Raw genomic sequence first — 27,791 nt, forward strand, 5'->3', positions numbered from 1 at the left:
TTTTTTTTCTCCATTTTGTCCTCCCTCTGAGACTCTCGAGACAAATTTGATGCATTAGTCATTGACATCATATGTTTGATGGAGTTAGGTTTGATATTAGTGACGATGAAGCTATATACATTGTACCAAAGCACTCCATCTCAACATTATATCAATCCCTCATATAGAATTACCAACAACTTTGTATGCTATTACCATTCATATATAGTATAACACCTTTGAGCAACAAGTTTATGGACAGAAGGTGACTTGACAATTGTGGTTTATAGACTCAACCACTCCTCTCTATTTCCAACATTTATTATCTATTCCCATTTGAAACCCAAGTGATTTCACAAAATCTTCCTTAGTTTGATGTCTCTCATATTTATTTGGAGGGAAATAGTGCTATTGATGCTCTATCAAAATTGGGTGTTATAATGATAGTTGTTGTGAGTGAGATGAGAATACTCTCTTGTTTAATGTAAAGATCCTTATTAGAGCTGATTAGTGTATATTCATAGTAGGATAAGATAAATCTAGCTTAAAATAGGATTGCTAATGGGTTGGGTTTTGAGCCACTTACCAAATGCAAAGAAATATCTAAAGATATAAACTAATTCCTAGTTAGGTCAATCAAATCTTGGCCTAGGCCCCAATCCATATGTATGCTAGAACCTTATTCAATAACTATGCACATTTGTTTTAAAATAACAATGAAAGAGGAAAAAGATATGATTTTTTATGAAGAACATAATTATCAAATCTACTTCAAACAATTTGATCAATTGAATTACTATCATCCACTAATATTTCTCATTTCATAGATAAATCATATGTTTTGTAGGTCTATCTAGTTGGGTTGTGATTAATAAGAGGAGGAAGGGATGGTGGAGTATAGGACCTTAACACCAACGTTTCTAAAAAATAAGACACGAATTATTTTAGCTGGCACCTGATATTGACATGATTTGAAATCTTTGGCCAATATATCAAGAAGACAGATTGAAAACTTGGCTAATATAGTAAAAATAATTATTTATCTTTCGAGACGTATTTTAGTTTCAAAATTTTATTTAAAATATTAAATAACAAGGATTAAAAGTCACAATTGATATATTGATGATGCAGTAGTTAATGCCTCAAAATATATTGGTTTGTTTCAATTGAAAGAAAAACAAAGTTAACATATTATATTTATCATGTTTATGAATGCCTAATATCCATAAAAATCTTGTGTAACACAAAAATATAGGCTAACTAGGAGAACTCTCAAATACTTTTGTTAGGTTAGATGATCAAATTATAATTTTGTGTCACTATTTCCAGCCATTTAAATTAGTCATTAATATAAGGAGACATTTTGTTCTCTTAAAGGATGGTAGCTAACTTCCAATCATACTTGTCCTCTTCCAACACCTTATTTGGAGGGAAGATAAAGTATGAATCTTCATTTGGTTAGGAGAGAAAAGAAGAAAAAGTTAAAATCTCTCTTTTGAATAGGAAGCCGGAAGAGAAGAGAAGAAAAATATAGAGAAGTGATTTCTCTATTAACCCCCCTTCCTCAATCTCTCCAATAGTAGAGAGATTTGGAGAAAAAGAAACTTTCATTCTCTTCTCTTTTTTTTTCTTTCATGTTAGATTATGTTTTCTTCCTTTCTCTTATCTGCTCATGGATATAATGTTCTTCCTCTTCCTTTCTCTTCTCTTGTTTTTCTTTTTTTCTTTGCTCTCTTCTCTTGCATAGCTACATAAGGTGTAAATCAGTCAGACTTATATTATTTTTTTTCCAATTTTAACCCCTCCTAAATCCCTCCTTACACATATACCCGCACAATGCAATTTTTCGAGCATTTCAATCGAAGCTAACTTTTCTATGCATTCTGAATGCCCCTTCATATTTTTGCCCTCCTCCCTACATTTTTTTTTTTGATTGTCTATGTAAGGACTTGTGCGGGCATATATTTAGTCCTACATCTTTTATATAAACACCAAGAGACTTCACGGGCTTGGCAAGCTAGCAACATCGACTAACATAATCTAGTTTATTTATCTTAAATATATACCTTTAATTTTTAGTTTAGTTATGTATATTTCTTCATAAATAAAGTTTCTAGCTTACATAATTTTATCAATATATAGTGAAAAGATGAGATTTTTATTTTTTTATCATTGAAATGATTAAAAATCACAAATTAGTATTATGAAGGTTGCCCTAGTGAATGCATTGTTTCTTTCTTTTTATTTTTCAATTCTTTCTTTTCTTTAGTTGCATATGTACATTATTTGCAAATAAATTTGCATCATTAAAATAGAATTATATTATATTAATTATTTTGATTTTATTTTGATCTCTAAATCTACTTATTAGCAATGATGTTAATATTACATGGCTGATAAACTTTCCAATTACCTTTTAATTTTCTATTGTTTCAAAACTCAACTGTGGATAAGAAAATATATTTTTTATTGCTAAGTAATTTGCTCATGCAAATACATATGGATCATTGTAATCTAAATAATATTATTGTTTTTCAAAATTTGATTGCTTTGATTGATATCAGTATAGATACTATGTTGCTATACATTTTCTATATTAAGTATTTGGGTTCAATAAAGTTGAGTCAGGACTTTATTTATAGTTCAATTGATGATGTGATGTAAGAGTTTCTAAATATCGAGTAACATGAAAGAATACATACTTTGTTGTTCGCTCTTAAGTTTAATCCTATTAGAAAATATAAATATAATTGTAATAATTGTATCCCTTTGGATGAAAGTTAAAAGAATGAGAAAATTTGGTATATATTATTTATAGCATGCAAGGTCTTATAAATCATTTTAAGAAAAATTTTTTCAAAATATATGTTAACGTAAAAAGCTACATTACCTTTTTTGGTATAAAAAAGCTATATTACCTTTGAAAGGAAGAGATAAGTAAAATATTGATCATTTCTTATATTACAATATCAAATGAGTTTTTATTCTCCTTCCTATGATATTTATGAAATGCTAACTTTTTCCAATATAGTGATTGATTATCTATCAATATAAGAAATTGAATAATTAGATCAATATGTCTAAACATAGTTATATATAATATTTATATAGTTAGATTTTGTTTTGCATTCTCATATTATTATAGGTAAAGAGGTTTAAGTAAATTGAATATTAAATCATTTGATTAAAATGGTTTTTGGATTCTTTTATCAAATATTCTGTGTTTATGTACATACATATAAACCTTGTTGTTTTATTAATAGCCATGCTTAAAGTGAACCAAATTTTAATCAAGGATCTATTTTTATAGCTGCATATGTTTCTCATTGTAAAGAAGTTAGATAGAGTGTCCTCATCATTTTCTTCAATCTCTCTCTCTCTCTCTCTCTCTCTCTCTCTCTCTCTCTCTCTATATATATATATATATATATATATATATATATATATAATATTTCAATCTTGCATTTATGCTAGAATAGTTGCCTAACTTGAGAAGATAATGATTATCTGAATAGAAAGTTACAAATAGAAATCACAAGCAGCTTATGCATTACAAAATTTATTTTTTTTTTTTACATATTCATTTTTCTTTGACAATGCTATCTTCATTCTTTAGTATGGGCATTTAGAGAAGTGTTAGATTTCTATTCCATATTATACCAAGTTTAGTTTTTCATGTACTGAAGGTACTTGATTGTCATCATATAAGCACAATTTTGTGCCATAGTTGTTATTTTAGTTCACAAGAAATACTATATATCTACCAAAAAGATGTAATTTTAGATGGATGATTATAAGAAGCCATTCTTATCTAGTAATGATCAATACATGCTTTATTTGGACTATTAAGTGCTTTTTTATTTTTTGATTAGGCTCTTTTCGTTGGATAAAATTTTTGAGGGAAGCTATTTATCTAAAACTATTTTAGTTAAATAATATAATACTTCAAAGCATGTTTGAGCATTTTACTTCTTTCACATTGGTGCTTTAAAATAAGAAATCAAGTCTATCTATCGATGGAATCACAGCCGTCTATCAGGTGGCCATCATATACGGCCAAGTTGTTATGCGGTGCCCGCATAGTACGTTTCTGCTCTTGTCGGTTAGGAAACAAGAATAGCGAAACAGGGGCTATAAAACCCTCAAAATCGCGCGCTTGCTCGGCCTGCAACAATCTCGTCAGCCATAGCTGCCATGGTGAAGCTCTGCATCTCTATCAAATTCTCCCTCTCTCCTTCTCCTCTTTCTCAACATTCCAATCCTCTCCCTTCTCTTCTTCTCTAAACATAAATCCTAGCTCTCTGATCTCTTTGTCTCGCCTTTTCCCTCTGTTCTTTCTTCAGGATTACCTCAAGACCGTCGTCCCTTCGCAGCTCATCGCCGAGCGGGGCGCCAATCTAGTCGTCATCAATCCAGGTGCCAAACCCTAACCCAAGTTTTCTTATCCGATGATCTTGCTGCTAGAATCTGTTTCCTTTTTCTTTAATAGTTAAAAAGAATGACGAAAAGACTGAACCTTTCCGTTGCTTTGATGACATTATGAGTGGGTTCACCCCTTCCTTTCTCACAAGAGCAAAAATACGGAACTATACTTTTGATTTCTCCTAAATTTCTCGTTGATATTATGTTTTATTGGCGAAAATCCGCCCACGTTTTCTCCTTTCTTGATCTGCCTATTAATTTTTTGCTCCAGTGTGATTCGATATTTTGATTCCCCCCTCCTCTAAGTCGGAATTAATAACTCCTTGAGTTATCTACCCTTTTCTTGACTGATGATTTTTGGTTATATGATGTTGTTTATGTTGGAAAAATTATTTGCCTAGAAATTGCTATATCGTTATTTTATAAAAAAATAATTTGCTAAAATAAATTCAAAAGATTGAAAAGAGCTTGCCGAGATGGATCGAGGCAAATGATATACACTGCCCTAAAAACGTGATTCGCTCTCTACGTGTGGGTTTGCAGCGATCTCGTTCCTAAGGTACAACAACCCAGCTTAGCCCGGGAGGCTTGACCTGACCAACTTCTTCAGATGGCTAAAAAAAAAAAGCAGAAAGTTAAAAAGTAAAAAAACTCTGTTTGTAGAAGAAACTCTCAAAAGACAGAATATTAGTTAAAAGAGAGATTGAATTGTCTTTAGATTAATTCTGGATGAGTCTATTTATAGACTCTATCCAGAAGACCGAAGAGATGCGATGGTTCCGAAAATATGTAATATTTTAGAAACACCGTATCTTTTCGAAAACCAACGTTCTCTTTTGAAGAGTTACAACTCTTCTGAAAGAGGTGTCTCACAAGAAGGTATTTTAAAGCATTTAAAACAATTAAAATTTGGGAGATAAAAAAATTTATTTTTTAATTAAAACTCCAACAGTTTATTTACTAATTGTTTGATTAATGTTTGTGTTTTATATGAAGGCTCGTCAAATGTTAGAATAGGCTTTGCTCATCAACAAGTACCCTTTAACATTCCTCAGTGCATTGCTCGGCATGTGAAGGAACAGAATGAGGGGCCAAAGAAAAATGTGCAGGATCAGGTATTGGAGATAAGAAGTTGAAATTGTTGTGAAAGTGGATCTGGTTAGCAAGAGTGCTTACTATGATGATTACATTTAATTTCTTGTTTCCATTCTCTCTCTCCCTTCTTCTTTTTTTCTTTTTGGTTTCAGATGCTTAACTCTGAAGTAACACCAGCGCAGCAATTGGAGCGTGAGAAGGCTTATGACATCGTATGGGAAAATAAATTATCTTGGATTTTGTGTTGATTTTTTAAACATTTGTACATTGTCTGCACGTAGTAAGGATTGTCTTTCAATTTCAGATTGCGTCTTTACTAAAGATTCCATTTCTTGATGAAGAAGCTGCAAACAATTCATATCCGTTTAAGGTATGTCCAGATCTCGATCTAGGTAAGATTGTTTTATGGTAAATATGCAATTTATGGTTGCAAACCCCACCTAGGAATCTTGAAATTGATATCAGCATTAAGGGAATTCATTGACCGTATCCAGGGCAGAGCCAAAATCATGCAATTGGGTGGGGGTGAAAGAGAAACTTAGCTTCACTTACTGATTCTCTTGAAGTTGCCTCCGACACTATTTTAAATTTGTGATTTCATACATTCTTTGATACTTAACGATCTTACCCAATGTTTTTTTCTTTTTTTTTTGTCCTTTGGGATCAGGAGGGAAGCCCCACCTGTAAGAGAAGAGGAAGTAGCTGGGCTAGACATGAACCCAGGATTTGCACCAAGAAAAATTCCTGGAGTGAAATAGTCAGGGTTGGAATCTTGAGGAATGACACTACTCAAGACTCGAACCCTTGAGCCCTTACCGCTTGCTTGTTAGCATGTGGAAGGGTGGGTTGTGAAAGCATAATGACCACTGAGTTGATCAAAGATTGCGACAATCAAACTTTAGGTCAAATCAGATATTAGATTACTAGTGTCCTATTGAATGCTTGGATCAAACTCTAGTTTGAAGAGTTATTGGATTGTGTTCTACTCAAAGATGGAATCTAGAAACTTAGGAAACACTTTTGGTGGATCATTGTTGTCCCAATTCATTTGAGATTTCAGATATGCGTTAAATAATATATGATTCCTCCTTAAAAAGAAGCCTCAATAAATAAGTTAAGTTGGGGCTGTAAATCTGAAAAGAAAATCCTACAATCTTTTTTTTTTCCGACTTAAAGAGTTTAGTAATGTAGATAACAAATCTCAAACGTTACTTCGTCATATAAAATAATCTTGTATTGTGTGTCATAAGAATTCAATGAAATTAAATTTTGGTTGGTGATCACTCAGCACCAATATTCATAGTATACATGCATGTTTTGTATACAAAGATGACTCGTACTAGTGAAAGAGCTGGTAAAGGCTTCTATAACAACAACAAGAAATAATAAGGTCTTGAAACAATGGCTAGAAGAGGTATTGGGAGGATATTAGAGAAGAAATAGTGTTTAGATGAAACAGATCACTCACTATTGGAGAAGAGACAGGATAATCATGTACATAATTGAGGAGGCACATAGAGGGAGGTAGGCATAAGGCAAAGTTCTCAATTCTGCTGAAATTGACCAAGCCTTTTGGCTTTGTAAGTTTTTTGGTTGCCTTTAGCTAGTTTTGATGTTTTCAATGATTTCAGCTGGTTTTAGCAGTTTTGGTTAGTTTCTGCCTGGTTTAGCTATTTCGATGGAAACAGCATTTTCTTGTTTAAAAAGTAAATATTTACATTTTCTTGATTTTTTTCTCTCTCTTTACTTTCTTTGTTAATTAGAAACCACTATGTATTGGTATCGATCTTTTTTCTTTAATTAGGAGGTTTTTTTTCCTCTTCATAAAAAATCAAAATGGAATAGTACATAAAATAATTAAATAAAATGGGTTTTATTTAGATTGGTTTCTGCTTACTTAGGTATGTTATTAAAGTCAAATAGAATGACAAATACTTAGCTTGTCTTTTCTTGCATAGGTGTGGAATTACATCATATATGGTGAAATATGCTTTAAAAGGTTTTCCTTGCTTAGATGGTTACTCAAGTTATATTCTTGTGGTACTAAATAGATATATTTAATTAATTCTTACCGTTGTGTACTTGTTATTTTGTGCTTGGTTGAATGATGTTCGATATTTATACTCAATAATTTAATACAACCTTGAGATATTTTTAATGCATTAACTTCAATACAAACATATATTCCAGTTGCAGCCTAAAACTACCCAAACTACTGAATATGGTCTTAGATAACTCAAAACACAAAAAATGATGTGAAGTAATTTGCTTTGGTCTCTTTCATTTTTTGTTGACTTTTTGTTGGTTTGGTTTCTTTTGTGATGTTTCTGAGTGAAGCTTTGAATCAGAGCAATTCTCTTGAAACTGCTAAAACCAAACCTCTACCAGGGGGAGTGAAATTCAACCTGAGTTTTAAAACCTTGGTTAAAGGGATGCCCTTTTTTGGTTGAAGTACAAATAACATGGGTTTCCATGGTTGGTAATCAAGACATTTGGTTAGAATTTAAATTAGCTAATTTAGTTATTCTGTATTTTGGTAGGATTAAAGTCCAACATTGATTGGAGAGATCAAAGGTTGTTGATTAAGAAAGTAGATGTTGAGTTCCATGGAAAGGGGAAGAAGGGCATAACCAGATTGCATGGAAGCCACAAAGGGAATTTATGAAATCTAGGGGCTATGGAAGCTCACAGTATCATATTTAGTCTATGTAGGCACTTTAGTGTAATAAATTACATCTAAGGTACATATGCATTAATGAAGTTGAGGACTCAACACAATGCGAAAATTGATTTTTATTCAAAAGGATTGCTAGTGGATGCTGAAGGAATTTTTGGAATTCCAGGTATCTTGTTGATGTAAATTAATGGCCCTAATGTTCAGTGTGAGAGCAATGCATATTTCTTGTGTTAAGCCGTTGCGAACCAATCAACCAATAACTCATATTTTTGATTGTTAGATCTATGGATTGTATATTATATACCTCAACTGGGTATATATATCTTAGACTTTTATGTAGGATTGTCATATGCGAGGGGTCATAGCCTAGTCTAGGGGGTTGTATTGATTGTTGCCTCACATTTTTGGATCTGTAAAATTGTAACATCATGCCAGCATTTTCGCAATAAATTGCATGGTACTGAGTTTTTTTGGATTGCTATCTTAATGCCTCTTCAACAAATTTGGACTCATGCAATGGACACTCAAACTTTGTATTGCATAGTCTTCATTGGATTGGTATGTTGAGTGAACTCTCTGGGATTCTTTGCGGAGATGCCAATAAAATCTATTCTTTGAAAGTTATATAAATGCTTCCTTGCCATGGGAGCTATTTTGATTCTACTGGAACCATGACATTTTGACCCATTGCAATGACAAGGTCACACCCAACATTATGATAATTTAAACTTGATCCATGCTGACACCACTGATTTGGTTATCCTTGGTGAGTTCTGGTGGCTAACAGTTAGATTAATTTCAGCTGGCAAATCTAGGTTCGTCTCACCTGCTATCACACTTAATATTGATATTTTGGCAACACCCTTCTGCTTTCTATCAAGTTGAATGAGAAATTTATCATTTTCTTTAAAAAAGCCAAAAAGACCTGATACTGTTTTTTTAATCATTTTGTGTGCTCCATATCTCACCCCTTGCTTTATCTTTTACTAGAGCTTGACACCTTTTTTTTTCAAAAAATTTAAATAAGAAAGAGAAAGGACGAGATCCAACCAAATAAAACAATCGAGGAAGGGCTAGAAAATTCAACCTTATGGTTCACATCTACATGTTTAACCAATTGAGCTACCCTATGCACATGGTCTTGAAAAATATGGAGATGCAGGGCAGGAACACCTGCATGGACTGCTCTAGCATGCATGGGTTGGTAGATGCAGCAGAAGAGGAAACACGGATGGGCAGCATGTCTCATGAACAAGAACTGGGAGAGTTGGTCTTAAGTATTAGAATAGATTTCATTCTGTATTCTTGCTATCCTTCTTGGAATTAACTTTATATCTAGCTGTCTATTTGTGGGCAGTGTAGGAGAGAAGGTTAAATTTCCCTCTTTATAAAATTAGAAATGTCAGTTAATGAATAAAATTGCAGGTGGCAAGATTCTTTTTTTTCCCCTACAAAACCTTTTTACAAGATTTATACATCCAAAGAAAGAATATAGATTTAATTGAACTGTGAGATTTATGAGTTCTTACCAAAAGGCTCAAAAAGCAAAAATGAAATCTTCATCTTGTATTACTCCAGACCAGTTAATATGCGCATAATTGTAATAAACTCAATAATATTTTAGTAAATATGGGTTTGGTACATGTTAATGTGGTTGTGTCTTGTTGTTACACCACTTTCTGCTATAGTACTAATGGGCAATTCTGATGCATGTTGATTTATGCCCAAACTTGAATACATGTTTGAACCTTTTATTACTCTTCCATAATTCATGGACATAATCTGTATTTTGTTTGAACTTTTTCTTCAATAACTTAGATAAGTATTCATGCAAATACAAATGTTTGACAGCTTGGTTATCTCTCATGCATATGAGATTACGTACATTGCTTTGCAGATGGGTAGGGTTGATGCTTATCCTCCACATCAAGGTAAAAGCGATACTACTTTCACTTGGACAAATGTTAGGGAGAAAACACCCAGCTCAACTTTGGCTGCAGGTAATTTTAAAATCTACATTTTCTGGTTATACATGTTTAATTTTATAATTCTTTTGTGCTTTCATCCCTAATTTACTAAATTCATAATATTCCATTATAAAGTTCAATATTTTAATTGAACTTTTGATTATCTTGAATTTTTTAATGTTTGTCTTCATTAAGTAGCTTTCCTTCTAAATGACCTCCCTCTCTTCCTCTTTTCCCCTCTTCTCTCTCTGTCTGCCTTCCCATCTTTCCCTCTCCCCCAAATTATTTGCTTTTTATACTTCCATTATGCAAATTTTGCTTGATATTACTTTTGTGCATGAAGAGCTCCTAAAATTTAGGTACTTAAGAAACTTATGCTATTGCTAATGGTATTGGTAAGCTCTGGATTAATGAAATATTATAGCTATTTCTCGTAACATTTTCTAACCAATTTGGTAAAATACAGTCAAATCAAAATCAAGAATATTGGATATTTCTTCCTCGTCTTTGATATATATATTTGTATATGGTTCCAAATTATGGTGGGATATCAGGATGTCGAGATAGGTGTTATCCCAAGTGTCGGGACGGGACCATCTCGCCATCGTCTCAGCATCTTGATTGGGGCATCTTGGACATCTTCTGTCCCAGGTTTTGGGATGGAGCTAGATGGCCGTGCATCCCATTCCACTAAAAAGCCGGGATGGTCCTACTCCATGGGATTTGAAACTTTGCATGCATATATATACATATATATACACATATAGATACACACATATACACACACATATATACACATATATGCGCACACACACACACACACACATATATAGACACACACGTATATAATGTACATTTGATAATTTTGTCGAGGCTATTATAAGAAGTCTGGCCCTACTTTTGTTCCGATGGCCACTTACTTTCAACTTGATGGTGAAGAATGGAGCCTGTGGAGTTGCTTCATGTAAACAACTCTCACTCTCTCTTTATCTTTTCTCAAGTATAGGGATTTGGGTTAGCACTTGGATTGACGATTCTATTAACCAAGGTTTTAAATTCCATGGGATGGGGCTGTCCCAATTTTTCCACGGAACGGGATGCACCTCCATTGTCCTATGGGATAGGGGATGTCACAAGACATGCCATAGAAGATGCTGGGACAATGATGGGATGGTCCTATCTAGACACTTGGGATGGTACTTGTCTTGGTATCCTGCGGGATGTCCCGTCGGGACTTGAGTCCTTGTCATCAACATAATAGGAATGAAGGTAAGTAGTTAGCAGAGGTGCGTAGGGTGTCTCTCCAACCCTTGTGTTGAAGGCTTGAAGCCACAATGTAAGGCACCCATGGTCTCCCAATTAAAGCCCGCATTACCGTGGGAACCTTCTTCTAGGGATGGTGTTTATGGGATGATTTTTATGTATGATTTCAATAAATTATGTCAGATTAGAATAAACTCAGTCCGGTCATTAGCTTAATCCCCAAAGGATCCTTGAAGATCCCTTAGATTGTTACTAGATGGTTCGTGTTACTACCTAAAACAACAAATAAATTAGCAATAATCATCTTCATTCTTAATTGCTAGGCTTAATGGATTATTTTGTTCCTTGTATTTTCCTACAATAAGAGAAACAACAACTACCGGAAAAACCATGCTTATCTTTTTCTTGGTTTCCTCCTTTAGCATCATTTTGTTGCTACATTTTTTTCCCAATCCTTTGGTTATATTTCTCCATTCATCCAAATAAGCTCTTAAAAGAAATTAAGTCTTGGCTTCCAAAATATTAAGAGAAGAGTAATTTGATGATCAGGATAACTTATATTTCATGAAATATACAAATTTAGTTCTAATTTTTATGTAAACAAAAAACTATTTTGATTGTAAAATTCATAAAATATGGAATTTTCACATTTTATCATGGATACAAGCAAAAGCTTGTTATGTTGCATGAAATTTCTTGTTTTTGGAAAATTTTCTAGTGTTACCCTTGATTACCTATAAATGTTGTATAACCAAGTTAAGTATTATTATGATGCAAGCAATTATTATAGACGTTCCTACTAAAACTTGATTTTCTCAACATTCATGGTGTTGCCCAAGGTGACAAGCCACGAGGGGGGGGTGAATTGGTTTCTTTTACTTTTAACTATCTTACTTGTGTTAAATGATGAGTTAGTAAACTTAAACAAATCACAATACAAACAACAAGAAGTATAGTGGTTCGGTGCTCTCCTTAGCACCTACGTCCACTCCCCAAGCGACCCCTTGGGAATTCACTATAATCCCGCGGATTACAGTTGGATTGTTTTCCGGGCTCACAATCCAAAAATCTTTACACTTTGGTTTTTCGGGTTCACCAAAAATCTATGTTGGTTTTACGGGCTCACCAACGAACCTTTGTTGGTTTTACGGGCTCACCAACGAACCTTTACAATTGGTTTTTCGGGTTCACCAATCAACCTATTCCGTTGGTTTTGCGGGCTAACCAACCAACCTTTACAAGTAGTTTAACAAATAAAGAAAGAAGATTTAAACTCCTAGATGAGCAAATAAAACAATATAATCTACAAAGAAGAGTTTAGAAAGTATTTATCGCTTGTAGTGACTTCTCTCTTCTTTGTCAAGGATGCTTCACTCTTCAAGGGAGGATGGAGCTCTTGATAACTCTTTGAATCTGCTCAACCCCTTTCTTTGATTCTTGAATGAAGCACTTGGATGAAGAAGATTAAGGCACTTTCTCTTTCTTGTGTACTCTTTGATATTCTTTGGAAAAGCTTTCTATCTGATGAATAGTGCCACTTTAAATAGTTTCCTACATCCATTGGACAAGCCCCAATGGTTAGAATTCAAAAACTAGCCGTTACTCACTGTTGGAAGGACAAAAAGTACATCTGCAGAACTAGCCGTTATGCTTCTGCCCGTGTTTGGGTCGGCTCAACCTGTCCTTGGGTCGACCCAACTTTTACTTGGGTCGACTCGAACTTTCCTTGGGTCGACCCTCTCAGAACCATAGAAACTTGCAATTCAGCCTTCCTTCACTTGGGTCGACCCAACCTTTCTTTGGGTCGACTCAAGGTTCAGTTGAGTCGACTCAACTTCTTCTTGGGTCGACCCTCTCAGGGTTTCCAGAGAACCTTTTCTGTCATCTGTTCTGTCTTGCCTTTGGGTCGACCCTCTCAGGGTTTGGGTCGACTCAACTTCATCTTGGGTCGACCCTCTCAGTAAATCCAAAGAACCATTTTCTGAGTTGTTTGAGGATCTTGATGTTTGGGTCGACCCAACTCACTGTTCATTTGTGCCATTTTTGCAGAAGTGTGCCAAATGCTTTCTTGATGTGCCGGGGTCGACCCAATCATCCTTTGGGTCGACTCAATCCACACTTTGCTGCATCTCAAGGTTAGATTCTTTCAAATAAACAATGAAATGTATCTATATCAATTTATGCAAATATACTGAGAGTAATAGACTTATAAATGAAGTATCGATTTAACTTATAACATACTTTAGATAATTGCTTGTTAATCATCAAAATAACACTATCATCCTCAATCTTCCCCTTTTTGATGATTACAAAATAAAGAGTATGAGCCTATTGATACTTATCTTAAAATCAGTTTTTGAAAGGGCTTAACTTGCTGAATTTCAGCTTTTCATATATAAGAGTGAAGTCTCCCCCTATATTATTCAAATGTTGCCAATTTGACTTTTTGAATTGCTCCCCCTTTCATTTATAATTCATTAAAGATGAAACTCCAAAAGTTTGAGATAAAACATGAGTTTCAGGTTATGTATCGAGGTGTGAAAGGTGCGTGCCAAATTCTGAAATTCTATATGCCAAATTCTGAAATTTGATAGAAATTTTTGATTTAATCATTTTCATTGTTGCAAATTGCTCCCCCTTGGATGTATATGCTTTCCTATATGATTTTTAATTTGTTTTACAAGTTATTTCATTATTTTTCCTTCTTTCTTTACTTCTCCTCTTATCACTCTACCTTTACTTCTCCCCCTATTACTCTTTCTTTACTTCTCCCCCTTTTTGTTATCATCAAACAGATGCATGGGAAAAGACACAATAAATAACAAACATTCAAACTTCATTGATCAAAATAGGAACATTTTAGTACATTCATGCCCAAAAACAAAAACAAATACAATGTTCCTTAATCAAAGTTTAAAGATACATGATAAAAGCAAAATACATATGAGACTAGATATCTAGCCTAGGCTCTAAACAGAAATGCTAATATCAGCCTAGGGAGTATCTAATGGCTGGGATCTAGTCCTCATCCTCCTAGTGTACGTGGCGAGGGGAGGTCGAGCCTGGTGAGACTGTGTCTGGCGTGGAGCATGACGAGCTGGATGACTCTGTGCTGATATCTCTGACTCAGCAGCTTGTGGCACAGATGGTCCATGGGTCTCTCTCTCCGGAGTGCTCCTATCTGCTGCCTCAGATCACTGATCTCAGTAGACATGATGTCCAGTCGGCTCGTCAGCCCATCAGTAATAGTCCTCGCCTGAGCTGACATACTATCTAATCTGCTCGTCAGCCCGTCAGTGATAGTCCTCGCCTGAGCTGACATGATCTCAGTCATCCTACTCCAGAACTCATCTGTATCTCTCGGAGGAACAGATGACGATGGTCCAGCCTCTGAAGGTGTAGTAGGATGATCCATATGCTCCTCATCCTCAGGGATAGGGTCTCCATGATCTGGTGCATCACCCTCTGGTGCCTCACCCTGAATCCCTGCTCCAGTATTAATCCACTGCCCGTTCACTTTCTCATATCCCATGCGTATAAGTGTCCGTGCAGTGTATGTGTCAGTATGAAGCAGACTCCTGGATGCCTCCCCCTCGACAGATATACCGTGCTGTCGAAAAATTAACGTGAGTATCATACCATAAGGTAGTGATACTCTGGAGTTGCAGATCACTTTCCTCATCTGCTTCAGTATCATGGCCGGGAGATTCAGGGGAATACCCTGAATAATATACTCCATCACTACTAGATCTCACTCTGTGATGAGATCGAATCTCCCGCTCTTTGGAAATAAAATTCTATATATGATACTGAGCAATAATCTCATTTCAGCAGATAAAGAGCTTGCTATTACCTTTTCTGAGAAGTCAAAGTCCTCATTTTCCATAATCAACTACAGAGCTCTCATCTTGTTTTTTGGCTTTTCCCGAGTGGCTCCTTCGCAGGGAAGATGAAGTAGCTCACTTAAACTCTCCTCGGAAACTCGAACCCTAACTCCTCGAACTTCCGAAATAAGCCCTCCCATTCCAGTTTTAAGGAAGGCATAGAACTCCCGAACTAATCCAGGGTAGATCATCACATCTGGGGAGCAAAGATACTCCCAACCTTGCCTTTGGATCCATTCCCTCAACCTAAAACCTTCTTGATCAAAGAACTCGGAATGGATCCTTCTCCCCGTTGTAACCGGTCTCCCCGCAAATCTTGCAAGTATAACTGAGGGGGAAGGAGGAGGTGGCTCCGCACGTGCCTCACGTTGTGGAGACACTGTAGATGGCTCCGTAGGTTGCCTTTCCTCACGTTGGATCCGTGAGACTCTTCCGGATCTCTTGGCTACGGCTCTTTTGGGTCCCATTTCTCCAAGATTTTAAGGTAATCTACTGTTTGGAGGAGTTTGGAGGAGTTTGGAGAGTGGGGATTAGAGTATTCAGAAGAGGACAAGGGCAAACAGTGCCCTAATAGTGCTCTCGGGTCCCCCTTTTAACAGTGGGGTCCCGACGTTGGGTCGACTCAAGAAATTTCTTGGGTCGACTCAACGTTGGGTCGACCCTATTCTGGGTTGGGTCGACCCAAGTGCAGAATTTTTTTTTTCTCTTCCTTTTTACTTCTAAAAATTTTTCTTGCTTCCAATCCTTATAAATTCTTTCTGGGATAATGATACATGAGTAAGGAATCTATAGATAACAAGTTTGACTCATGTTTCATGGGTTTTTAGAAATTGGAGGAATGTATCATGAGACTACTTGCTCCCTTTTATATTTCTTCAATAAAAAGGATCACATATGCCTAATTTCCTCCTTAGCGTGCAGAATCTATCTTCACTCAAGGGTTTTGTAAATATGTCGGCCAATTGTTTTTCAGTGCATATATGTTCAATACATATGTTTCCATTTTGCACATGATCCCTAATAAAATGATACCTTATTTCTATGTGTTTGGCTTTAGAATGCTGAACTGGATTTTTAGTAAGATTGATGGCACTAGTGTTATCACATTTAATAGGAATATTATCTAGCTTAACTCCATAGTCCTCTAGTTGTTGCTTAAGCCATAGTACTTGAGCACAACAACTACCAGCAGCTATATATTCAGCTTCAGCTGTGGACAGTGCCACTGAATTCTGCTTTTTGCTAAATCATGATACTAAGTTATTTCCTAAGAATTGACATGTGCCACTTGTGCTCTTCCTATCTAATTTGCATCCGGCAAAATCAGCATCTGAATATGCAAGCAAATCTAGACAGGAGTCTCTTGAGTACCATAATCCTATATTGGTAGTTCCTCTTAAATATCTAAGGATTCTTTTAACAACACTTAAATGTGACTCCTTAGGATCCGATTGGTATCTAGCACATATTCCTACACTAAATATGATGTCGGGTCTACTAGCAGTAAGGTAGAGCAAGGATCCAATTAGTCCTCTATAGAGCTTAATATCAATACTCTTCCCTTTTTCATCTTTGTCTAGCTTTCTAGTAGGATTCATTGGAGTGCCTACTCCCTTATGATTTTCATTCCCAAACTTCTTTAGTATTTCCTTTGTATACTTAGTTTGATGAATGAAAATGCCTTCCTTAGTTTGTTTGATTTGTAATCCTAGAAAGAAGCTTAGTTCTCCCATCAAACTCATTTCGAATTCTCCATGCATTAAATCAGCAAATTCTTTGCACAGAGTATCATTTGTGGCACCAAAGATTATGTCATCTACATATATTTGAACCACTAATAGATTTTTGTCCTTTCTTTTGAGAAATAGTGTTTTATCTACATTTCCTCTACTAAAGTCATTATTAAGCAGAAATTTGCTTAATCGATCATACCAAGCCCTAGGAGCTTGCTTTAATCCATATAATGCCTTATGTAGTTTAAACACATGATTTGGCAATTCATGATTCTCAAAACCAGGAGGTTGTTCTACATATACTTCCTCCTCAATAAAACCATTTAAGAATGCGCTCTTCACATCCATTTGATACAATTTGAAATCCATGAAACATGCAAATCCTAGAAGTAATCTAATAGCCTCTAATCTAGCTACAGGAGCAAATGTTTCGTCAAAATCTATTCCTTCTTCTTGGTTGTATCCCTTAGCTACAAGTCTAGCCTTATTTCTTATAACTACTCCATTTTCATCTAATTTATTTCTAAATATCCATTTTGTTCCAATTACTGAGTTATGCTTTGGTCTTTCAGTTAATGTCCATACATTACTTCTTTTAAATTGATTTAATTCTTCTTGCATGGCATTTATCCAATTAGTATCTTTTTCAGCTTCTTCATAAGTCTTAGGTTCTAATTGTGAAACAAAAGCAAGATAATCATTTAAATTTCTAAGAGATGATCGAGTTCTTATCCCTTGAGATGGATCACCAATGATTAAGTCTTTAGGGTGTCCATATGCATACCTCCATTCCTTTGGCAAGTTTTGAGATTGTGGTGGCACACAATCATCTCCCTTATCTTGAATTGGCACGTCATTAATATTCAACTTTTCAAAGTCAATAATTCCTGTATCATCATCAATAATATTTTCTTTCCTAGCAGACTCACTATCAGACTCATCAAATATAATATTGACTGACTCTTCCACTACTAGAGTTCTTTTATTGAATACTCTGTATGCCCTGCTAGATGTGGAGTATCCTAAGAAGATACCCTCATCTGACTTGGCATCAAATTTACTTAGATCCTCCTTGCCATTGTTTAAGATGAAACATCTACATCCAAATACTTTAAAATATTTAAGAGTTGGTTTCTTATTCTTCCAAAGTTCATAAGGAGTTTTCTTGGTTATTGGTCGTATCAAAACTCGATTTAGAATATGGCAAGCAGTGCTTATAGCTTCAGCCCAAAAGTACTTTGGAAGATTTGACTCACACAACATTGTGCGTGCCATTTCTGCCAATGTCCTATTTTTCCTTTCAACAACCCCATTTTGTTGAGGCGTTCTAGGTGCTGAAAATTGATGTGAAATACCATTTTTAGTACAAAATTCTTCAAAGTGTTGATTTTCAAATTCAGTACCATGATCACTTCGAATTGCTACTAAGGTGAGTTTCTTTTCATTTATGATATTATTATATAGTTTCAAGAATTCTGAAAATGCCTCATTCTTATGTGCCAAAAATGAAACCCATGCATATCTTGAAAAATCATCAACAATAACTAGTCCATACTTCTTCCCTCCTAGACTCGCAGTTCTAGTGGGTCCAAATAAATCCATGTGTATGAGTTCAAAAGGCCTAGTTGTTGATACTATATTCTTTGATTTGAAAGATGATTTAGTTTGTTTTCCTAACGAACATGGTCCACAGATTTTGTCTTTTTCAAAAATCAATTTTGGCACATCCTTTATCAATTCCTTCTTGACTAGTTTTGAGATTAATTCCATACTAGCATGTCCTAGTCTACGATGCCAAAGCCAACTTGTTTCATTTTTCTTTTCTTCATTAGTAATTAAGCATAATCCATTTTTCTTGCCTAAATCATGAAGATCTACCAAGTAAATATTTCTTTGTCTTTGTCCTACAAGTACAATGCTATTATCTTTAGGATTTGTGATTATGCATACAGATGCTTCAAATGTGACTTTAAACCCTTTATCACAAAATTGACTTATGCTAAGCAAATTATGTTTTAATTCCTTAACTAATAAGACATTTTCTATAAAAATAGATGGAGTAATGAAAATTTTACCCTTTCCAATGATATGCCCTTTACCATTGTCTCCATAGGTTACTACTCCACCCTTCTTTGATTCCAAGGTGACAAATTGATTTACGTCACCGGTCATGTGTCTTGAACAGCCGCTATCTAGATACCATCGTTTTTCCACTTTATCAGCTGCAAGACACCCCTGCAATCAAGATCAAGAAAGAGCTTTAGGTACCCAAACTATGTTGGGTCCTTTAGGGTTAGTACTTGATGTTCCTTTTGGAACCCAAACTTTCTTGAATTTAATCTTTTGATTATTACTTAATTTGTTTTGACTGGACTTTCTATAGTTACATTCATATGCTCTATGTCCTAATTTATTGCAGCAATGACAAGTAATATTTTCACTTTTAGCTTTTACAAAAATGTTCTTTAAGAATTTTTGTTTCCTATTTGTTTTATATCCTAATCCAGCCTTATCATATACAGCTTTTTGACTATCAAGAATCATATTTAATTTGGTAGAACTAAGTGTAAATTTATCTACCAAGGATTTATATTTTTCAGCATCTTCTTTTAACTTGATATTTTCAGCAATTAGATTCTTGGTTTCATTTGTAAGTTTCCTACTTAATGTTTCATAGTTATGAGACAGTTTTAACTTATCTTTGATAAGAGATTGATTTTCTTCTTTTAGAACTTTATTTTTATTGATTAGTTTCTTATGTTCTTCCATGAGTTCTAAGAATGCATCATGTAATTCATCAACAGTAAAATCACAGTCAAGTTCAGAATCTACCTCATCGTCATTGGCCATATGACACATTTGGGCCGTCTCTTGATGATCTTCCTCTTCAGAACTTGACTCCTCACTTTCACTCCATTCAGCCATGAAGTTCTTCTTTTTCAGTTTTCTTGCCATCCATTTCAAATCTGGGCAATCTATCTTATAATGCCCGGGTTTGTTACACTCATAGCAAATAGGAGTTTCTTTTTCCTTTTCTTTGTCCTTACCCATTTCTTTGCTTGAGCTACCTTTGAGGAAGGGTTTCTTTTTATAAAATCTATTCTTACCTCTCATAAATTTTCTGAATTTTCTTCCAAGCATAGCCATCCCTTCTTCATCAAATTCCTCATCATCATCTGAATCTTCCGATTCAGTTTGTTGTTTAAGGGTGGTAGTCTTTAGGGCAATTGGCTTTCTTCTCTTGACCTCATCTTCCGAATTTTGCCTCATTGTCAACTCATGGGTCATGAGTGATCCTAGAAGTTCTTCTAATTGCAGCGTGTTGAGGTCCTTAGCTTCCTGAATTGCGGTTACCTTGGCCTCCCAAATTCTTGGTAGAGACCTGAGAATTTTTCGCACCAATTCAGAGTTAGTGTAAGACTTTCCTAAATTCTTAAGCCCATTTATAATTTCAGTAAAACGAGTAAACATATCTGTTATGGACTCAGTAGATTCTATTTTAAACAATTCATACTTGTGTACTAATATGTTTATTTTTGACTCCTTAACTTGATTGGTCCCTTCATGAGTGACCTCAAGTTTGTCCCAAATTTCTTTAGCAGAGATGCAAGTAGATATTCTATTAAATTCACTTACATCTAATGAGCAATAAAGTACATTAATAGCTTTTGCATTTAACTGTGCCAATCTTCTATCTCTTTCATTCCAATCCATTTCTGGTTTGGGTATGATAGTGCCCTCTATATTAAGTGTGGGTGTGTGAGGTCCTCTAGTAATGATATACCATAATTCATAGTCTAAAGCTTGAATGAATATCCTCATTCTAGCTTTCCAATATGTGTAGTTTGTGCCATTAAAGAGGTGGTCTATTTGTGGATTGCCCCTCACTCATAGAACATCCCACTTGGGTTGTCATGATCTTTAACTCTTGATTGTGAGATCAATGAGTACTATTGGAGCACCTTGCTCTGATACCACTTGTTGCCCAAGGTGACAAGCCAAGAGGGGGGGTGAATTGGTTTCTTTTACTTTTAATTATCTTACTTATGTTAAATGATGAGTTAGTAAACTTAAACAAATCACAATACAAACAACAAGAAGTATAGTGGTTCGGTGCTCTCCTTAGCACCTACGTCCACTCTCCAAGCGACCCCTTGGGAATTCACTATAATCCCGCGGATTACAGTTGGATTGTTTTCCGGGCTCACAATCCAAAAACCTTTACACTTTGGTTTTCCGGGTTCACCAAAAACCTATGTTGGTTTTATGGGCTCACCAACGAACCTTTGTTGGTTTTACGGGCTCACCAACGAACCTTTACAATTGGTTTTCCGGGTTCACCAATCAACCTATTCCGTTAGTTTTGCGGGCTAACCAACCAACCTTTACAAGTAGTTTAACAAATAAAGAAAGAAGATTTAAACTCCTAGATGAGCAAATAAAACAATATAATCTACAAAGAAGAGTTTAAAAAGTATTTATCGCTTGTAGTGACTTCTCTCTTCTTTGTCAAGGATGCTTCACTCTTCAAGGGAGGATGAAGCTCTTGATAACTCTTTGAATCTGCTCAACCCCTTTCTTTGATTCTTGAATGAAGCACTTGGATGAAGAAGATTAGGGCACTTTCTCTTTCTTGTGTACTCTTTGATATTCTTTGGAAAAGCTGTTCTATCTGATGAATAGTGCCACTTTAAATAGTTTCCTACATCTATTAGACAAGCCCCAATGGTTAGAATTCAAAAACTAGCCGTTACTCACTGTTGGAAGGACAAAAAGTACATCTGCAGAACTAGCCGTTATGCTTCTGCCCGTGTTTGGGTCGGCTCAACCTGTCCTTGGGTCGACCCAACTTTCACTTGGGTCGACTCAACTTTCACTTGGGTCGACTCAAACTTTCCTTGGGTCGACCCTCTCAGAACCACAGAAACTTGCAATTCAGCCTTCCTTCACTTGGGTCGATCCAACCTTTCTTTGGGTCGACTCAAGGTTCAGTTGGGTCGACTCAACTTCTTCTTGGGTCGACCCTCTCAGGGTTTCCAGAGAACCTTTTCTGTCATCTGTTCTGTCTTGCCTTTGGGTCGACCCTCTCAGGGTTTGGGTCGACTCAAGCTTGGGTCGACTCAACTTCATCTTGGGTCGACCCTCTCAGTAAATCCAGAGAACCATTTTCTGAGTTGTTTGAGGATCTTGATGTTTGGGTCGACTCATGCTTTCCTTGGGTCGACCCAACTCACTGTTCATTTGTGCCATTTTTGCAGAAGTGTGCCAAATGCTTTCTTGATGTGCCGGGGTCGACCCAATCATCCTTTGGGTCGACTCAATCCACACTTTGCGGCATCTCAAGGTTAGATTCTTTCAAATAAACAATGAAATGTATCTATATCAATTTATGCAAATATACTGAGAGTAATAGACTTATAAATGAAGTATCGATTTAACTTATAACATACTCTAGATAATTGCTTGTTAATCATCAAAATAACACTATCATCCTCACATGGTCATATGATGTCACTATAGTTTTATGTTGGCCATCAACCTACCGCAACCCTCCTTTTTTATATGGGCCTAAGACTAGCTATGTACAAAATATAGGCATAGTTGCTAAGAGGATTAAAGTAGATTGGATAAGTGCAGTAGGAATATTATGTGATTATAGAATACCTTCTAAGTTGAAGGACAAATTTTATAGGACAACCATACGACCAGCTATGATTTATGATACAGAATGTTGGATAGTTAGAAAACAATATATGGACCAAATTACTGTGGCCACAATAAGAATGTTGAGATGGATGTGTGATAATATAAGAAAAAATAAAATAAGAAATAAAATCATTCATAAAAAGGTGGAGGTAGCACCTATTGAGAACAAATTGATAAAGGATGTCACATAGATGGTTTGAACATATATAACAGAGGCCGAGAGATGCACTAGTATGAAGAAGTCATTTGATACATATAGAAAAAAGAGGGATACCGAGAGATGCACTAGTATGAAGAAGTCATTTGATACATATAGAAAAAAGAGGGATAGAGGTAGATCGAAAATCAGATGGGATGAAGTAGTAAGGAAGGACTTGATATCTTAACGTCTCCTAGAAAGTACGGTCCTTGATTGAGCGGAATGAATGAAAAGTATTCATATAGCTGACCCTAACTAGTTTGGGACAAAGGCTTAGTTGAGTTGAGTTTTCCTACTAAGACATCATGTCTTTGTGCTTGTTTTAATTTTAAAAGTGAGAGCTTATACTTGATGATAACCTTGGTTAGTTTTAGTAATTTTAAATCATGAATCTATTATTCTATATGAAGTTCAATACTTGAATAAATCTAAATCATGATAAATATGCTCAAAGTAACCTAAAATTTTATTTTATGTTGGTACATTAGTGATTTCTGTTTAAAACATTACTTGAGCATTGCTCTTCGTAATTATTTTTTGGCTTGTTAAACAATTCTTATTTGAGATGATACCTTAAAAACAAGCTTAAGATGTCATAGCTATTATGCTTTACAAATGACATGCAAATCCTAATATTTAAGGTTCGCAATCTTCGTACTAGATTTGGTACTGGTACCATGCTGGTATAGAGTTGGCACACCTAATACAAGGGTTGGTTTACCGAGACTAGGTACACCTTTTGTACCAAGTCTCTATTCGATACTGGTATGATGCGGTGCGCCTGCTAGTGAGTGGTACGCATTAGTATGGTGAACCTTGTAGTATTTGTTATAAATGAGCAATTTCTGCCCTTTTTTGGACATTTCTTTAGTTCTTTCAATCCAGACATCATTTTATCTAGATTAGATGGATAATGGGGCTGCAAGAAGATTCAAAAGCATTGCAGCATTATGTTCTATAGGTATTTGAAATAAAGTTTTTGACATGGATTTGTCTATCTAATCTCATAGGATATAAATCGTCTTATATTGGATTGCTTAGAAATAATAAAATAATATATTGTGATCTAAGTATGATTTTTGTAAACATCATGTTCTCTAGAAAATAATTTAGTTCAAAGTTCAAAAACAATGAAATTGTACGTCTAAATCTCTAGAACAATTTAACATAATTTAAAGTGATGAATAGTTTGTTTCTTCCTACTTTATTTTTTTAAATTTAATTGATTTTCTTTTTATATTTTTAACCAAAATCATTTAGAACTAGCCGAAATCATCCAAACTGTGGAAACTGCCCAAATCAAAACTTATCTACCCTGGCTGATTTTGAAACTAAAACCAACCTTTTAAAGCTTGAAGCCTTGAACCAAGGTTTGCAATCTCATACCGTACTTCATAGTATGGGAAGTACCTTATTGTATTGGTACTTGGTAGGGTATATAGAGACTCGGTATGTCCTCCATATCAAGTGCAGTACCAAGTTTATGTACCATTTCGACATTTGGTACGGTTTGTAGTTTTGTACTAGTTAGGTACCAGTACAAGGCCACTACTGAGATTGCAAACCTTGCTGCAACCCCATGTTATTGACAGACATGTCTTTTTCTTCCTCTAGTTTTAATCTTTTCTATTTATTTTGACAATGAAATGGAAAGTAAGAGCATGATTGAGAGTCTAAAGATTTTTGGTTTTGACTTGATCGTCTACTGGAGTACTAGACATGACTTATGTCACTTAGTGTATGAGGTCAGTTAGGTGTTGATTTGATACCAAATAATGAGAAAAACTAAAGGGAGATATCCAAGGAGATGGGAGAAGGGGAAGAAAAAGAAAAAAAGAGGGAAAGCAAGAAATGGAGAAAAATTTCACTTTGGTACTCAAACTTTATTCTACTTTCGTCTTTCAATTTTCAATGTCCACAAAGTCATTCTGAAGAATCCTGAACTTCATTAATTAACTTAAGCGACTGATTCTAACGCAAAAGTTACCAAAATAAGACTTAAAACGTGACTAGACTCAAATCCGGCATCAATGGCAAAACTGTGTAACCAATCAATGAAAAATCATAATTCATCCACTTCAAAGCCTTCTCACTTGCTGCAGATTTAGAATAACTACTTCGCAGTTTCTAGGACTTGGTTTTCTAATTGTGATTGCATTAGGGTTTAGGTTTCTTCTGAAGATATTTTTGGGTTCCTCATGTTTAGAATCTTTGTTTGCATCACTAATCTTGTTCTTCTTTCATCATTTGCATGACATGTTTGCGACTATCTTGATTCAGCCACACTGTTTGTAGCTTTTCTTGGTTTTACGTATTTTTTGTTTCGCACTTGTTTCACATGTTCACTATCTGTTGCATCATTGTAGATTGTCCTAGTGTTTTAGTCTCGGACTTTGTTGTTTTATAGATTGTCCTAGTTCTGTGTCAGACAATTTGGCTTAGACCTTACCTTGGCATGGTACCTTATTGTCATGGAGTGCACTTGCTGCTGCCTTGTAAGTGTTGCATATCAAGTTCATGTTAGTACAGTGCCATATTCCAGACATCACTTTGTTATCTGTCTCTGGTTTTGTGCCATGGCTGCAGCTTGAGCCTAACTTGCAATTTTACGTGTCTATGATTGCTCTTCCTCAGTTTCCAGACTTCCATCATTTTCTTTGGATGCCTGTAGTTAGACAACTTCTTGATTGCCTGGCATTTGTTGATGGTTCAATTCCTCCTTGCTGTGTTTCGTGAACAATTTTCTCCTCATTACTGAATCACATATGCAAAATTCTACTGTTCTAGCATCTTTTGCTTGTGATGCTGCATTATTTTACCATGCCAGTTTATGCTGGTGTAAGTTGACTTTGCCAACCAACCGTATTCAAATTCATCAACCAACAGACCTGCTACTAGGATCCACCTTTTTCTGCACTTATTATCATTGGGATTTCATTCTAGGCAGATTTATTGGCCAATAAAACTGTAATTCTAGATCTTGTGTCTGGCTCGCCTCCTATTGCACTTTCTTAGTTATAGACACAGTATTGTTCTTCCTTTAGCAATTGTCGTTTTGGCACTTGCGCGTGTATTTTACCACTAAATTCCATTACTACCACTTGGACTATCAGTTGTAAACTGTTCAATTACTGAAATAATCTTATGCTGTCCATGATGCTTTTTTCTTTTTTAATGTATTCATTGTATAAGTATGTACATAAGTTTAGACATATACATCCCCAGTCCCTTAGTGGTCGTGTACTCACCATGTGGTGTGCATGTGCATGTGCATGTCTGTAGGTGCTTGTGCATGCGTGCAGGGGGTGGTGATCTGCATTGCCTTGCATGTGCTGACGTGTGTTTATGTTTGTGCATATGGTTGCTCATGTGCTTGCTTTGATGCTTATGCCTAGCTTAAGGATTTTGTCATCATATTTTTTCATCCCTAGACCCGTACGGCTGTACTCGTTACTTTTTTACACATTAGCATATTATACTTATAATCTTGCACATATTAGCATTTTACAATTGCAATCTTTCCACAATTTTTTCCTTCCTGTAATTCTATTTACGGTGCATTTGGATTTACTCCAAAATCATGATATTTCATGGCTTTTCATGTTTTTAAAATTACTACTCAAGATTTTGTTATGCAGGGTGTTTGGTTATGCAATGGAAAAGGTCCTAAAATCTTGAGATAAAAAATTTCTACTTTGACTAAGGTTGGAGGAACTAGTATCGGACCCTATACCAGTTCTCCGATGGGACAGCTCGGTACAAGCCCATGCCATGCCGTGCCGTGCCGTGCTGGGCCCGTACCGACACATGAGAACAGATGGGGGACAGGGAGAATGAGAGAGGAAGAGAGAGAGAGAGAGCGGGGGAGGGAGGGATGCCGATGGAGGGCCGGCGGAGCCTGGCGGAGGTAGCAAGGGGGCTGGGGAAGAAGGGCTGCTTAAGAGGCCGACTCCTATTTTTTTCGAAACAGAATTTGCCAATTCGTAAATGAAGCCGGCAGCCGATTTGCCGACTTTACTTACGAATCATCAATTTTTTTAAGCGGCCGTTCTTCCTCAGCGTTGGCTCCCTTGCAGCCTCTCGTCGGGCTCCTTTAGCCGTCCGTCGGCGCCCTCTCCCTCTTCCTCTCCCTTTCCCTCCCTCTTCCGCTCGCTTTCTCTTTCCTTCTCCTTCTCCGGCTCCGGGAACGCATGCCGTTTTCAGAGCCGAAACTGTACCGGTGAGCTCCAGTATGGTTCGAAACGGACAGAACTGGCCAGTTTGGGTCGGTTCCGCCGACGTTGACTTTTACTAGTTTTTTCCAAATTCATATTTTGCTCATTGTTTCTTTAGCTTTCTCCATTTTCGAACTTTCACCTTTTAACAACAAACACTTTCTGAAGATTCTCACCTTTTAAAATTCAAAAAATTCAAATTCATGAAAGGGATAAAATTATGATTTTGAAATATAAAAAATTCCAACTTTAGATGCAACTTATATTGCAAATCTAGTATAAGGTGCAAATAAACCATGATTCGTTATAGTAGGCAAGGTATGCTGTCTCGATCCCGAGCCCTGTATTGGTGCCACCTTGTCACTGTGTCGGTACATCCGGTACGGAGGCACTGGTATCGAACTGGTACAGTATGGTATGCTCCATTCTGTCGGTTTGGTATGGCATGGCGTACCATGATGGTAGGTCTTGGTTTTGCAAGCATTTTAAGTGATACTATCATTTACTCTTTTCCTCTCTCTTTCTTAGGTTTTGCAAGCTCTTTAAGTGGTGCTGCCACTTACTCTTTTCATCTCCCTTTAGCAAGCAGGGGTGGTAACTGTTGGTTTTCATTTTTCAGATCTTAAATGTGTCCATTTGTGACATCTGTACC

At 35.8% G+C, this 27,791-nt stretch overlaps 1 protein-coding gene across 9 annotated transcripts in view; it reads left to right on the forward strand.

Moving 5' to 3' along the window:
• Positions 1 to 4,053: 4,053 nt before the first annotated feature.
• Positions 4,054 to 27,791, forward strand: part of ARP9 (actin-related protein 9) — a 58,552-nt gene continuing 34,814 nt past the window's right edge. For 3 of the 9 annotated variants that reach the window (XM_088723495.2, XM_088723498.2, XM_088723499.2), the window contains exons 1-6: positions 4,060 to 4,176; positions 4,323 to 4,395; positions 5,398 to 5,516; positions 5,649 to 5,708; positions 5,801 to 5,866; positions 10,071 to 10,173. In XM_088723495.2, the coding sequence (XP_088579621.2) occupies positions 4,174 to 4,176; positions 4,323 to 4,395; positions 5,398 to 5,516; positions 5,649 to 5,708; positions 5,801 to 5,866; positions 10,071 to 10,173 (424 nt within the window). In that variant the 5' untranslated portion in view covers positions 4,060 to 4,173. Of the gene's footprint in view, positions 4,177 to 4,322; positions 4,396 to 5,397; positions 5,517 to 5,648; positions 5,709 to 5,800; positions 5,867 to 10,070; positions 10,174 to 27,791 lie in introns of all 9 variants that reach the window. The other 6 variants (XM_088723496.2, XM_088723497.2, XR_015987933.2 and 3 more) reach the window with 5 other exon arrangements.

This window comes from Phoenix dactylifera, chromosome 6, assembly GCF_051530095.1.
Source record: "Phoenix dactylifera cultivar Ajwa chromosome 6, Ajwa_hap1_PhDact_Kaust_v1.1, whole genome shotgun sequence".
Taxonomy (NCBI): Eukaryota; Viridiplantae; Streptophyta; class Magnoliopsida; order Arecales; family Arecaceae; genus Phoenix; species Phoenix dactylifera.